General features: G+C 40.0%; 1 protein-coding gene across 4 annotated transcripts in view; it reads right to left on the bottom strand.

The window, feature by feature from the left end:
- LOC120420007 (uncharacterized) overlaps positions 1-14,712 on the bottom strand; it is a 133,512-nt gene that overhangs the window by 91,567 nt on the left and 27,233 nt on the right. For 3 of the 4 annotated variants that reach the window (XM_039582911.2, XM_052709730.1, XM_039582909.2), the window contains exon 3: positions 11,349-14,551. In XM_039582911.2, coding sequence (XP_039438845.1) covers positions 11,349-14,551 — 3,203 coding nt within the window. The remainder of the gene's footprint in view (positions 1-11,348; positions 14,552-14,712) is intronic. The other variant, XM_039582910.2, reaches the window with a different exon arrangement.

Genomic DNA, 14,712 nt, shown 5'->3' with positions numbered 1-14,712 from the left:
CGGATCAACGCAGAGTCAACGACTTGAAGCAGCGCATGCCCGCAGGGCTCGAATCGTTGGCTTGAAGTTCCTATACGGTGTGACAACTCGTAGATATGATCACCAGGGATCATTGACTTTTGTAGTTCGATCAGAACTTGTCTTAAAAGGTGTATGCAAATCTTCTCCAAATCAGCTAGGTTACGTTTTGATCAAACCAGTAACAAGTTCATCATGGGGCATTAAATCTACGTGAAAGCTTCATAATGCATAGACATAACCGGTGTGATTTGTGTAACGCCGCTGGCAACACTGTTTACGACTGATGTTCATTTACTTTATTACGCGTATCGACCACAAACCCACACACCAGGTCTGGTTTGCTGTTATGCCTCAATACAACAAGTTCATACTGCTTCTGTTGTTCGTTCGCACAAATCGCATAATGTTCTATTACCGCGTACAGAGGGAAACCCGCACCATAATTCACCGCCCAAATCCCTGCCCTATTTCGGACTTCATTTTGACTCTTCTATCCATTCACAGTGCGTTATGCACAGTCAGAGAGAGTTTAGTGGACCCAGTTGCTTGTCCAACCAGAACCAGAGCCAACAGCACACCATCGATTACGTGACATTGTCACATAAAAATGGCCCGTATTTTCTTACGGCTTTGCGGTTCCCCGATTTAGACACACTGATGAATATACTCTGGTCGGGCAGAGGGGGCAGCTCAGCAAGTTTGATGGTGTGCCAATTATGAAATATCGGAATTAGTTACGCATCGGAGACAGCCGACAGGCGAGGGTGTAATCAGCGAGGTAGCGCGAAATTACGGTGCGGTATTGGGTTTGGGGCTTTTTTTGTTGGCGTCAAGAATTGCTTTCAGGTCTGACCATGACGACTTGGACGTGCTTTTTAAATTGCCCAGAGTAAGGATTTTTTCTTTGAAATATGACGTCATACATTGAAACGTTGAAGGTCATCAACCACTCATTTCGACATATTCTCTTAAATAGTTTGAACAATCTTTATCAGCTTTGAAAACGATTATTTTATGTTGATAAATTCTAAAAAAAAACAATCAAGCGTTAGAAACCCCCAAAATATACTTTAAAATGCATACAAATGTGGTCATTATATAAAACTGATTCTTATTTTATCTTACAGCTCTTTAAAACGTGATTACGTGTCTCCTGAACATTTTGTTGTAAAAATATCGATCATAGAACTTGAACTGCACATGGCAGGACGTTTTAGGGTCACTAAACATAAGATTTAAGGGTGCACAGCAACCAAGGAAGTTGTTGTCTTCTTATTCCAAAGTTGTCTGACTTACGGACCCAATCCTGCATCAATCTGAATGTTAAAATTGTCAAATATTGTAGCAAATAATTTTGTATTGAGTACTTTTAGGGGATGAATTTATTTGTAAATCTCAGTGCAAAAAACTTTGGTTGATGTGCACCGTTAAGCGGAATATTTACAAACAACTGCTTTAACAAAGTGAAACATTTTTTGAATATATTTAGTGTCTCAAAAAAGTGTACATACAATCGTCATAACGATTGCAGCATTATCAAATGAATAATTGAAACAAAATCTTAGATTTTTAAGCTAAAGAAGATGGTTAGTTGAGGAACAGACTGTTGATTGTAATTTGGATCAACAGTTTGGACTCGTTTTTTTCAGAATTTTTGTTGATATATTTTTATAAAATTTGGAGTAATTTTGGGGTGATATTTGAGCTCAACGACCGCAAATTCTAATTTGATTCAATTATTCGAAGATTTCATTATTCGAAGTGAAATTTGCGAGGACTTCGAGTCTAGAATGTATATCTCTGTATATTGTTTAGTTGTATGGTGCATTTCTGGAGTTTTTTTTAAAAGGCCCTATAAACAAATTTTCATTTTTTTGCTTTTTGGGTGTTTTTAGAACCGCCTTGAGTCAGGGGTATTCAAAAACACCCAAAAAGCAAAAAATGAAAATTTTGTTTATAGGACCTTTTCAAAACAAAACTCCAGATTTGCACTATAAACGTGAATATATTCCTTAGTGGTTCTCAAATTCATGAACACAATTCACGATTTCAAGAATTGACTTTTTCCGTGCATACAGTTCTCCATACAAATTTGAAATTTGACAGCTTCTTATAAAAATGGCATTCGAAAATCTCTACCCTGCGAGGAAAGTTTTTTGATTGATTTGGTGTCTTCTATAGCGTCCAATTTCCCGTCCCGTTTCCCGGGAAATTTCTAAATTTCCCGGGAATTCCCGAAATTCAAGCGCAAGTGTACATTTTCTTAACTTTTTGGTACATTTTTTTTAAATTACAAAAAAACAATAATGAAAGAACTCAATTTTATTTTATTAAATTCAATTTACTGTTTTTATTGAGCTTATCAGTTCGTCTGAAAATTTCATGTCAAGATTTATTTCAGATGATATTAATTTCTGAAGCATTCACAACTGGGAATATATCTAGAGTTTTTTTTTAATAGTTTTTATAAACATTTGAAAGACAATGGCTTGTAGGACCTAGATATTTTATTTATTTGTTAGACAACAAAAACTACGATATTATGAAATGAAAATAAACTATTATAATTTTGGTAAGCTTTTTAAACGAAAATTCTTGTTATATAATTTGAAAATAAGGTACTCTTCTAATAAGGTTAATTTGTTTAAAAGTGTTCAAAAATTACAGTTAAAAGTTGAAAATTTATAGAGCACTAGAGGTACCAAGGGCGTAAGAAGTTTAAATATTAAATAACTAAACTACTTTTTTTGCTATGTCAATTATTTTAACCGAAGTCTTTTATTAGGCTGAATCATTAAAAATCATTGAAAAACTACTTCGTATTAAATAAAAGGTGCCCAAAAGCAAACATATTTCAAATACTCGCTCCAAACATTTGAAAACTTTGAGTTGTGGTTACAAAAAAAATGTAATTCAAGTAAATAGATGATTTTTAAGGTAAATTCAATGCTTATCTATTTATTCATGACCTCAAACCAGTAAGATTAGTTTTGGATTAAAAAAAATGCCATGAAAAACATATTTTCTATAATATTTTTTGTCGTTTCAATGTTTTGCCATAGAAAATATATTTGCTGCAAGATTTTTTATATTTCAACTAAATTATCAAAATTATTCCACTACTGCGATTAAAAAAAAAATACCTAGCTACTTCTTATCAAAACATAATACTAATTATTAGTTGTTGATATTTTGAACGAATTTAAAGACAACTTATATATTTAGAAAATTTATATATTTTCTTAAAGTTGTATGTTTTTTTAAAAGCATTAATTAAACCTAACATTTATTTTGAACATTATAGTTGCTATTCTATACAATTTTGTTGTAAAATATTAATCAAAAACCAAGATCAGAACAATTTTCGATAAATTTCAAATTTCCCGGGATTTCCCGGGAAATTTGTTGAAAATTTCCCGTTTCCCGGGAATTTTGTAACCCCGGGAAATTGGACGCTCTAGTGTCTTCGGGAAAGTTGTAAGTATTAATAAGGACTTTGTGAAATAATAATTACACGGATTTTTTTGCTGATTTTTCAATTAACTTTTGTGTCACTAAAAAGTGAATTACTCATAAATACTATTTTTGTTTTTTTTTTTTCTTTTTTAGATATGTTTTAGGAGACAAAAAATGCCATCTTTCAAGATATAGCTCAGCAAGGGCTAACAATATTTGACCGCGTTATGAATTTTTGAAAAAAAATCTTTTTGAAAAAAAAAATCGTCATTGCGGCAAATTTTTTAATGCAGTTACGTTTTTGCAATCAGAAAGAACGGAGTTTTTGAGTTACATCCTTTTTAATTTTTTTTTTAAAGAAAACTTCAATTGACTTCAAACTACCGATGAAAACATTTTTTTTAAAGCATCAGACAATTTTTGAGTAAATTTAGTCAAATCCTATTTTTTCATCAATTTTTGATGCCGCTTGGTAGTTTTTTTTTCCAAAAACACCTTTTTTCAAAGATTCATAACTTTGTCAAATAATTTTTGCTCTGCTGAGCCATACCTTAAAAGATGGCATTTTTTGACCCCTAAAACATGATAAAAACTAAAATAGTTTAACTTAAATTGATAGTGACAAAAAGAAAATTAAAAAAATAGAATTTTTTTTAACGTGTATCTTGATATTCATAAAGTGCTTACTAATACTTACAACATTACCGAAGACATAAAAAAAAATAGTTTGATCGAAGACTGAAAAACAATCTAATTGATGTTGGATAGTAATTAGCATGTCTTTGAATACTTTTTTGCGTAGAAATGTTTCAACAAGTTTCAACGCTCAATAGTGACTTCTTAAACTCAACCAATTTGGCTCAAAGTCGGCACAGATACTTAATTTTGCCTAAGGAACTAAAATTGAATAAACTTGTGGGCCAAAGGGTTATTCTCTGTTGTCACTCCACTGAGCAGGATTCACTGAGAGAGAAAATCGAAAGAGATCAAGCCACCTTTCCTTTTTCACCATATCGGTAAAAACTTGAGATTTTGTGAGGAATTTCGATCTCAAAAATCCATTCACTACTACATAAGCTGTCCGTTTTCGAAGAAGATTGTAGGAAATGTTTGTAAACTTTTTGAAAGCAATCATGTCTGTAGGCAGTGCATACTAGGCACTAAGCAATACTAACAGAGAGATACATTACACGGAGAAAAATGAGTTCCGAAAATCGTGAACAAGTGTTCATGAAATCGGGAACCACTAACAAAGTGTTCAAATCTCATGGTACGATTTTCAAAAACGTATTATGGAATTTGAGCACTTTGTTCGTGGTTCCTATATTCGTGAACGCTTGTTCACGATTTTCGAAACTCATTTTTCTCCGTGTACAAATATCGATAACTCATAGATTTTATTTCAAGACCGTGGGAGAGATTTTCGTTTAACCAATTCTCCACTTTTATATAGGCGAGAAAAGTTCGCTTGAGATTTAAATGTTAAATCGCTGGTAAAGAAACATCAATAGATTAGTTGGTGATGCCAACGTCCCAACATCTCGCCGGAACCAGTAGCTGAACCAAAAGTCAATTCATTAGAAAATCTGTTCAAAAAACCCATTCACGTTTCGACAACCGTACGCTAATCGTCGGATGAAAAATGACCGTCCCGGGTCACACACATCACATTGTCGAACACTGATGAGTGAGTGACCGATTAGACTCACTTTTATGGCGATTCGGAACAACCTGAACCGTTGACAGGCCATTTTAGAAAGTCAAAGTTTCAGATTTGGTCACGATCGTGTGGCGGACCATAAAAAAAAAACGGCATCGCCAAAGATCAACAATAACATGAAAGGTGTAACAAAACGACGTTCACAAGATACACACCTTGCCGTCGTCCAAACTTGGGAGTTGCGCATCACTTTTCACTCACGTGTACAGTAAAAGCTTGCTGGTTTGACAGCAACTCCTAAACGTTTGTTTTGGGTTTCGTTTTAGTAGTGTACGTGTGCGAACTCTAAAGTGTCGTTCGAACAGGGTTGCACTGTATTGGAAGGGCACGGTCATTTCGATCCACATTCCGGCGAAAACATCCGCTTTCTTTTTATCAGCGGCGGATATCGATGGCGACAGCTTCAGTCCTCAGCCCAGAAGACGAACCCGAACTTGACCGTAATTTCGACAGTAATAAATCATCATCATGATTCAACAGCGCGAAGCTGCCACAACCAAGTCAACGCTTCTTCTTATTTTTAAGGTTTGCTTCATTTTTTCGACCGGATTGATTCGACACACACACACACATACAAGTTTACCACTTTCTTTGTGTATGTGTGCAGCTGAGTGAATGTTGTGAAATAAAGCAAAACTTCCGTTATAATCATTTCATTTCTTGTTCGTCGACGTCGAAGTTGCGGTCCGTCGTCTTCTTTTCGCTAAAGTGTCTTTCCTTCTCTTGGTCTCGAGCAACAGATGCTGCCTTTCAGGCGTGTTCATTCCCGGTCTATGCGAAGGGACTTAAAGTAAAAGGAAAGAGAGATCAAGACTGAGATGAAAACGGGAGAGACTTTTGATGAACTTGACACAGTTCTTTGTTTTAAACTGGTTTCTTGGTTAGTGTATTGAAAGTGGAATACAAGATGTGTAAACTTAAAAATCCTATCAAAGTCAAAACCAATGGCAAAACTACAGAATACAGTCAACAAAAGGGAAACCCATGTAGAGTTTCAGACAAAAATCCGCATTACTCATGAGGAATTCTCATTCTCGCCTCAAACCAATCAATGGATCATCTCGCAGGAATCCAGTCATACAGTGCAACGATCTCCGCCACAGCACTTCCGAGTGGACCGGCCACACACATGTCGATCTAATTGCCAGATGCAACAACAACAACAACAGCGTTATGGGGGGCACTACAATTAGCATCTGACCGTAATAGCTCTCTTTCTCTGTTTCTCCCTCCCCGGCATAATGGCAAACTTCCGACGATTGGCTACCCCCTTCCGGAAATGTATCGCTGCGCAACTCACTTACTCACTCTCCACTCAGCTCAACATTTTGCGAACCATATGGGGATTGAACTTTGGTCATAAACACACAAACACTCACACGCGCTTCAGTTTTGTGCTTTGTGTGCGCGAATTAAACTTGCCGCGCTTGTATAAGTTCTTCTTAAGTATGTATGGATTGTGTCCTTAATGCAGGCGCGCGCATGTGTTGAGGCGATGACAGAGTTGTGCCTGTTTGACTTATCGGTTCGTGAAGAGTACCGTAGACTGGCTGGATTTTGATCGTTTTTTTTTTCGTATACCAGAATTCACAGATCGTCGTTGTCTTTAGTTAAAAACGCCAATTTGTGCTGCACACAATGCCTCACCTTTTGACCTTGACCTTCCTCATAAATAATAAATAAAATAAATAAATAATTTTCATTCTTGTCGTGCTATCTTAACACACCCTGAAAAATGTTGTGAATGTGACTACACAGCAATAAATCCGATGGTAAAATCGCATGCAAAAGCATGCACATCACCTTTGTGAGAAAAAGCATGTAATATTGTATGAGAAAACGTGTACACAAAAAGCATGTACCGAAGAAAAAAAATCAGGTCTGCTCACCCCAAAAATAACATCAATCCGGCGATAGTCATATTCAGATTACCAAGTCCGCGCCCCAACCCACTCGGCTATTTCGCCGCTATGAAAATAGTTGGATCTTTACCGATGTAGCTGTAGGTTCCCCATACATCGTATGCAGTTAACACAGTATACGACGTACGGAAAACCTACTGTTACATTGGCATTGATCCGACTATTTTCATAGCGGCGAGATAGCCGAGTGGGTTGGGGCGCGGACTTGGTAATCTGAATATGACTCTCGCCGGATTGATGTTATTTTTGGGGTGAGCAGACCTGATTTTTTTTCTTCGGTACATGCTTTTTGTGTACACGTTTTCTCATACAATATTAGATGCTTTTTCTCACAAAGGTGATGTGCATGCTTTTGCATGCGATTTTACACAAAAAATTTTTGCTGTGTAGCCAAAGGGATTCCAGGTCAGAACGCATTTGACACACGTACATGCCCTACTACAGTAAAAAAAATTAATTATAGCCCGGGACTCCGGCAAACAAATTCAACCAAATGGTGTCTTCGGAAGAGTTGTTGTACTTGATAAGGAAAATCTTTTGGAGTTATTGACATACAGGATGACAACCTTCCAAGGTGTCAACCAAAATCTAACTTTGTTGGGCAAAATTGTTAAGGAGAAAATTTCACGAAATTTTGTCTAAAATGCCGAAATTCTATCTATTGATCTGCACGAGATATTCGCCATTTTTGCAAAAATGGCAGAAAATGCACTTTTTTCACACATTTTGTCGAAGACAGCTTAATGTTTTGGCCTTTATTGAGAAGTTATAACTATTTTTGGGTGATTTTTTTTATTAATAATTTTTGCACGGAATCTAATCAAAAACGAGGTGATAATCGGTAAACTAACGGGTATTTTGAATGATGTTTATGGAAAATATATTGTTTATTAAGATAATCACGACAAACGATCAAAAATGATAAATTAAAACATGTTAAGCCAAAAAACGTTAAAAAGTTAAAATTTAAAATAAATGTTCTACATTGAAATAAAGTTTTTTCCGTATTATTTGGTCATTCTTGATAAATTTTTCATAAATTCACAGAAATGTGAATTTTGTTTCTAACACTTTTGAGATGACAAGTCATGTTCAGACAGTGGCAAAATTGCTGAGCTTCATAGTTTGATAGAAAAGCTATTATTAAATATAGCAAAACCAGATATTCAGAGCAACTCTCCTACAAATCAGTCCTTTTTCGAAATCAAAGAGTAATTTGTTTAGAGTCAGAAGTTTCCTATAAAGCTGTGGTTTTTGAGGTACAGATATAAATAGAAAAAGAGATAGGAAATATCGACGGCAACATTTCAAGAGGCACTTTTGACACTTTCTGCAATATTACATATTCTAAAAGTACTCCTGATAATATACCTTTCCACACAAAAAATAAACTTCAGTAAAGATAGTTAAATAATGATTTTAAATAAAGTAATATTAATCAAATCTCTGGCACAGAATTGCCACTTGAAAAACCCACAAAATAAAATACTACATAAATCTTGTGATAACATAAACACCAACAAAAAGGTTATATGTTAATTTCTGACAGAAAAAGAACCCGAAATTTAAAAAAAAGTGTCCACGTGGTTTCTGGAAGGTCCCAAAAGTTAAAAGAAACTTTAATTTGAAATTTGGCTTCTTTCAAATGTAAGTCTTAATTTAAAATTATTAAAATTGGGTGCCATTAGGGTGATGAAAAAAATTCTGATTATTTTTCTTTTTGTGGCTTTATTACAGCAACTAGAGGTCCAATCTTCAAAATTTATTATAGGAATCACAAAGTTTTTTCGAGCCGGGACCGTGGTGTAGGGGTAAGCGTGGTTGCCTCTCACCCAGTCGGCCTGGGTTTGATCCCAGAAGGTCCCGGTGGCAAATTTTGAGACGAGATTTGTCTGATCACGCCTTCCGTCGGACAGGGAAGTAAATGTTGGCCCCGGTAGGAGTCGTCTCCCTGGGTCCTGCCTCGGTGGAGTCGCTGGTAGGCAGTTGGACTCTCAATCCAAAGGTCGTCAGTTCGAATCCCGGGGTGGATGGAAGCTTAGGTGTAAAAAGAGGTTTGCAATTGCCTCAACAATCAAGCCTTCGGACACCTAGTTTCGAGTAGGAATCTCGCAATCGAGAACGCCAAGGCAATGCTGTAGAGCGAATAATTTGATTTTGATTTTTTTGAAAGTTTTTAAGATATTTTCGAAAAAATACATCCAGTTTTGAACTGTTGAAATAAAAATAAAAATTATTCTCAAAAATCTCAGTTTAGACACACAGAAAAAAAATCATGGTAATATTAAATCTGGGAAGGGGTACATCTTTTATGTCAGAAAAAGGTGTAATTTTAACTCTGGAAATGTGTAATTTTACCACTTTTCTGGTGTAATGTCACTTTTTCAGTCTAAATTGAGGTAAAATTACATCATAAAAGAGGTTCCTTCCAAAATTACAGCTTCCAATTTTTTTTTTCTGTGTAGAATTTTTTTATGAAACATTCTATAAAAATTTCTGCATCAAAAATGAAGTGAAATTACTATTTCGACCGCAAATCTTTTATATTTTCTTTAAATGCCATTACTTTCAAATATGTACCTTACTGAGTCCATAACCCGAAATTTGTATTTTTGACCGCAGAAAAATATCAAAAATTAAAATGTTCAAAAATTATGGCTTTTCGCAAATATTTTTTTGCGTTAGAATATTAACCCTCTACTGCCCAATTTTTTTTACGAATTTTTTTTTGCCTTGTTCAGGAGGTCATTTTGAGCAACTTTTGTTCTACGAAAAACTTTACTTCTTTTGTTTTATGTTTTTGTTGTATCATTTTTAGTATTTTAATCTGCATTTATCTTGCTTAGTTTATGTTTGTTTTTGATAGTATTTGGCCTACTCTGCCACCTCCTATCATTACATTTTGCCTATGTATTTTTTCATGTTTTACATCATTATCATTTAAGTTGTAAATAAATGCGTAGTGGCATAGTCTGGGGCACTAGAAAAATTACTGCATACCTCGTTTTACTAAAAATATAAGAAATGTTAGTAAAAACACTGCTAAAGTTGACCTCTAAAAAAATGACATTTTTTAAAACATTGGCAAAGTCACATAAAACAAGTAAAACTTCCAATCCATAAATTTCAAAAAAATTAAGAGTTCTTCTTTCCAATGCTTTTATAGATCAAAATTTGGTTGAAAAATGGAAAAAATGGAAGGCGGGGTTGGGTTGCAGAGGGTTAAATTTAAAAAAATAAGTGAATATTTAAGAGTGTTAATTTTTCTTTAGCTATACTTACAATTTTGCCAAAAATACAAAACTTATCTGCAATTCCGTTCTCAATGTACAGATTTTAGAATATTTAGATACCATTTTTGTATGGACAGCTGTCAAATTTGTTTTAAGACTTGTAAAAATAAAAATGTATAGAAATGTTGCTAAAAAATTTATGTTTTCCCTAAAATTTCTTAATTCTAGGTTTTCATATTTGAATGAAAGCTAACAGTAGCAGGAAAATAGGTAAATTACATTTTTTTTCGAATTCAAGTAGAAATTGAAAAAAAGTGAGATTAGAAGTTTAATGCAAAATAAGTTAAACTCCAAATATAATAAACAGAAAGAAATAATTCAACAATGTCACCTTGTTTAACGGTACCCACACGAGCGAGTATTCCAAATGTGAGTTCTTAGTTCTTGGAAGGAGTCTCTCGAGGCAGCGCGCGTAATAAAAAAAGCACGATCTGACTAATACGTGCTCGCGCAGACTGTAGCAGAGTCAAGGCGCATGAATGATTTGATGTGTGTTGTTTTTTTCTTTCTTCAACATGGTACGACGAACCGCACCTTGAAGCAAACAACTTTTTAAGGTATTTGTGACTGGTTGTTTCATCGAAAAAAATAAAATTGAAAGTAGTAGTTCGACACGATAAAATACCCAATCGTGACGATAAGCCTTATCAACATTTTTATGCTGTGACTGTTTTTTTATTGTTACGTAAAATTTAGGAAATTTCAAAACACGCACAAGTCACACTAAAGTCGAAGCGTACTGTTGTGTAACTCTCTCAAGTCTGGAAGAAAGACATGACAAAGCTATAAATTTTTCAGCCCAAGCTCAAGAGTTTCCTTTATGTCTTATCGCGCAAAAAGTGCATCCCCGCGCTGATAAAGTTTTAAGTAAGCACAGTGGCAAGATAAATATCGACTTTGATAAACAAGAGAACGGGGGAAAAGAGGGTGACTCACCTTGGGCAGCTCCCGCGGGCGCGGTCGCAGAATAATTCCGTCGTTCTCGATGTAGTCCGGCACGTCCTTCCGGTCGCTAAAGTTGAACACCATCGTGTTGGCCTCGGTGGGCGGCGGGGGCGCCTTGACCTTCTTCTTGACCAGCACGGGCACGGCGGGCGGGGCCGTGGTCGGCGGTGCGGTCGCGGCCTGCGTTCCCCACTTGGCCATGAAGAAGTCACCACCGCTTGCGCTGTTGTCACCACTGTTGTTCGGAGCTTTCGGAACCACTTTTTCACTAGCTTCTTCGCTTCCACTCTTCTCTAGATTGATTTGATTCTTCTCGATTTCGCGGGCCGTCAGGCTGCCCGTTTTCACGTCACTTGACGACACTGCGGTCGGGAGGGGAGGGGTAGGAGCACTCGCGGAATCTGACGCATTTATCACTAACTTGCTTCCGTTGGTATTAACACTAGTATTGGCATTGCTACTGCTATGATTATTAAGACTATTGCTATTGGCTGTGACACTAGCGGCCGCCCTGAGGCCGTTGGCCGCCGACAGGCTCTCGCGGGACAGCGGCACGGGCGGCTTCTGGGTGAGAACGACCGCGGGTGGTGGCACTGTGATCGGCGATGACGACGTCGATGAGGAATTTGACGAGTGATCGTCCACGTTCAGCCGCTTGCTGGCGAGCAGTTTGACACCGGGGCTGCCACCGCCGCCATTGTTGGGACCGGGCAGATGCGACTTGTTCTGGGCGCCACCGTTGAAGCGGAATTGCGTCGTAACGCCTGCCTTGGCAATGTTGTCCATGGCGGCGCGCGAGACCGTCTTGCTCGTATCGGGCTCGTCGTCGTCGTCGTCTTCGCCGGCAGAGTCGTCTAGCTCAAGGTCATCCGGTTGGCTATCGCTGCCGCGATCACTGTTGATCGAGTACTCACGCTGCTCGGGATCGTCCGGATCGTCGTCCTCCTCGTCGCTGGTGGTGTACTGCAGGACGGCACGCGGGGGAGCCTGCGGAGGCGTGGGGGTGGCGGCGACGAGTGCTGGATCCGATGGAGTTGGTGAGCGTGTGCTGGTCGGGGTAGAGGTCGCAATGTTCAAACCGCTGAGCTTGCTCGTGAGCGCCTGAATCGATGGTGAATCGACGAACGTGGCAGCCGTACTGTTTGTGTTGTTTTGCATACTTGCCGGGAGAGCCGGGGCTGCGGTCGAGAATCGAGGACTCTCGGCACGATTTGTCGCCGTCGTAGTTGTAGTGACTTTGCTGGTGGTGTTGTTGTTTGGCGATAAGGCGGGTGATTCATACTTGAGACGGTAGGCTTGGGGCGGCTCAACGCGAACCGATAGCGGCGTCGATGTGACGGTATTGTTTGGAATTGGCGGCGTCGGTGGAGTCGCGGCGGCGTTCTTGGCGTTGTTGGTCGTCTCCAGGGAGGTGCGGATCACGTTCAGGTCCAGCTTGGGCAGCATCGGGGGTTTGTCTTTCAGACCGTTGGCAGTGTTGGCCGGGCCAGTGCCATTCGACTTGGGACTAGTGGCTCGCGGGATGATATTTGGCTTTTTCGGGCTGAGCGGCGGCTTGGGGTGCGTAATGGGGGGCTTTTCGTGCGAGATGATCGACTTGTAGCTGGCCACCTTGGCGGCCACCTCCCCGGCAGCACCGTTAGTTCTGGCAACGGGTCGTCGGCGATTGGCGTTGGCTTCGAAAATTTTCATCGTCTGCCGCACCACGTCCGGCGGCGGACGCTCGTCCGCATCGATGAACGAGGTCAGCCGCTTGGGCTTCGGGTCACCCTTTTCGCGCCCGTTGATAATCTTCTCCTCGATCGTAACGCAGTCCACTATCAACTCCGCGGTTACAGCAGCGGCAGCCTTGTTCATCGCCACCGATTGACAGTTGTTATTGTTTCCGTTACTGTTGTTGATGTTGTTGCTGGTCGCCGTCCCGTTGCTGCAAATCTCGTCCAGTATGATCACATTGCTGTCGTTGCTGCTGTACAGATTCTCCTTCTGTATATCGCGCTCCCAGGCCTTATGATCGTAGCGCACCAGCGCCTCAACTGATCGGGCCCGTTTCAGCGAGTCCGCGCCACGCTGCTTATTGTACCGATTGTACTCGTTCTTCTTCTCCGTCTGTCGGCCACTTCGCGTATAACTGTTCTGTACGCTTTTTTGGAACGTCGAAATGTACTCGTCCGGAGTTTTTGCCTTCTGCTGGTGGAACTGCTGCTGCTGGTGCTGCTCCCGCAGGTTCAGCTGATTATGCTGATGCTCCCGACCCAATTTCTCGTACTGGTGCGACTTGTCCTGCGAGTGATCTTTCGCCTCGATCGAATTCTCCCGTTCGCTCAGATCCTCACTTTCTTCGTCCAGCAGATTGTTCAAACTTGTCGCACGGCGCATACTATTCAACGACGGTCGCTGCTTGTTCGCGGACTGCCGCAGCGCCAAACTCAGATATCGGCACCGCAACTTCGACACTATCCCCGGCCCGTACTTGAGCTCTTCCGCCGAGTCCACTTCCCCGGGGATCGCCGCACCGGTGCCCGTCCCGTTCCCCACAAATCGGTTCTTCTCGTAAACAACAATCTCTTCAGCACTCGCTGCAACCATTTTGGCAACCGTTTGACTGCTGCCACCACCGTTCGGGCTCGAAGCACTTGAAGTGTTTTTCTTCAATTTCCAACTCTCACTGTTGCCGCTGCTATAACTGTTGGTTTCACCTGAAGCTGGTCGCGTTAGCTCGCGCTCACACTCAACACTTCCACTAACACCAGCACCGGCCGCCGCGGCATACTTTCCCACTGGACCACTGTTTGGAGCTGGTGCTACTGCTGCCAGTACTGCTGCCCGACTATTGCTACCAATGGAGGTGCTCTCCGGACCGTCATTGGAATGTGACTGCTGAGTGTGCTGCAACGGTTGTTTCTCCGACGTGCCAGCAGCAAGTACCCCCGTCGCCTCTCGAGTGGCTGTGTTAGTGGGACGGCCGAGTGACGACTTCACCAACACTTGCTGCTGCGGCGAGAGTTCATTCCCAGGTGGTGACGACGTCGGCGAGTGACCTACGAACACCGGAGTTCCGAACGCGGCGGCTGTTGGCGAAGCAGGTGAATCTCGGTTAGGGCTGTCTACTAACGCTAGCGCTAACGCTGACGGACTAGCATCGGACGGTGACGTCGCCGCTGGACTACTACTAGTGGCTTCACCGGATGGATCTTTGGTGCATTGATGGTGGTTGTGCGGGTGTTCAGGTCGATGAAAGTGGGGGGGTGGTGTGCAGAGAAACATAGAACATGAAGTTAGTGACGTTTGTACAAACAGGTAACCCTTAACCAAAACATAAACATAAAACTGATAACGACTCAACCTCCGATTA

The sequence above is a fragment of the Culex pipiens genome, chromosome 3, assembly GCF_016801865.2.
Source record: "Culex pipiens pallens isolate TS chromosome 3, TS_CPP_V2, whole genome shotgun sequence".
NCBI lineage: Eukaryota > Metazoa > Arthropoda > Insecta > Diptera > Culicidae > Culex > Culex pipiens.
Note: the sequence above shows the minus strand (reverse complement) of the source record. Positions and strands in the feature narration are given on the sequence as shown.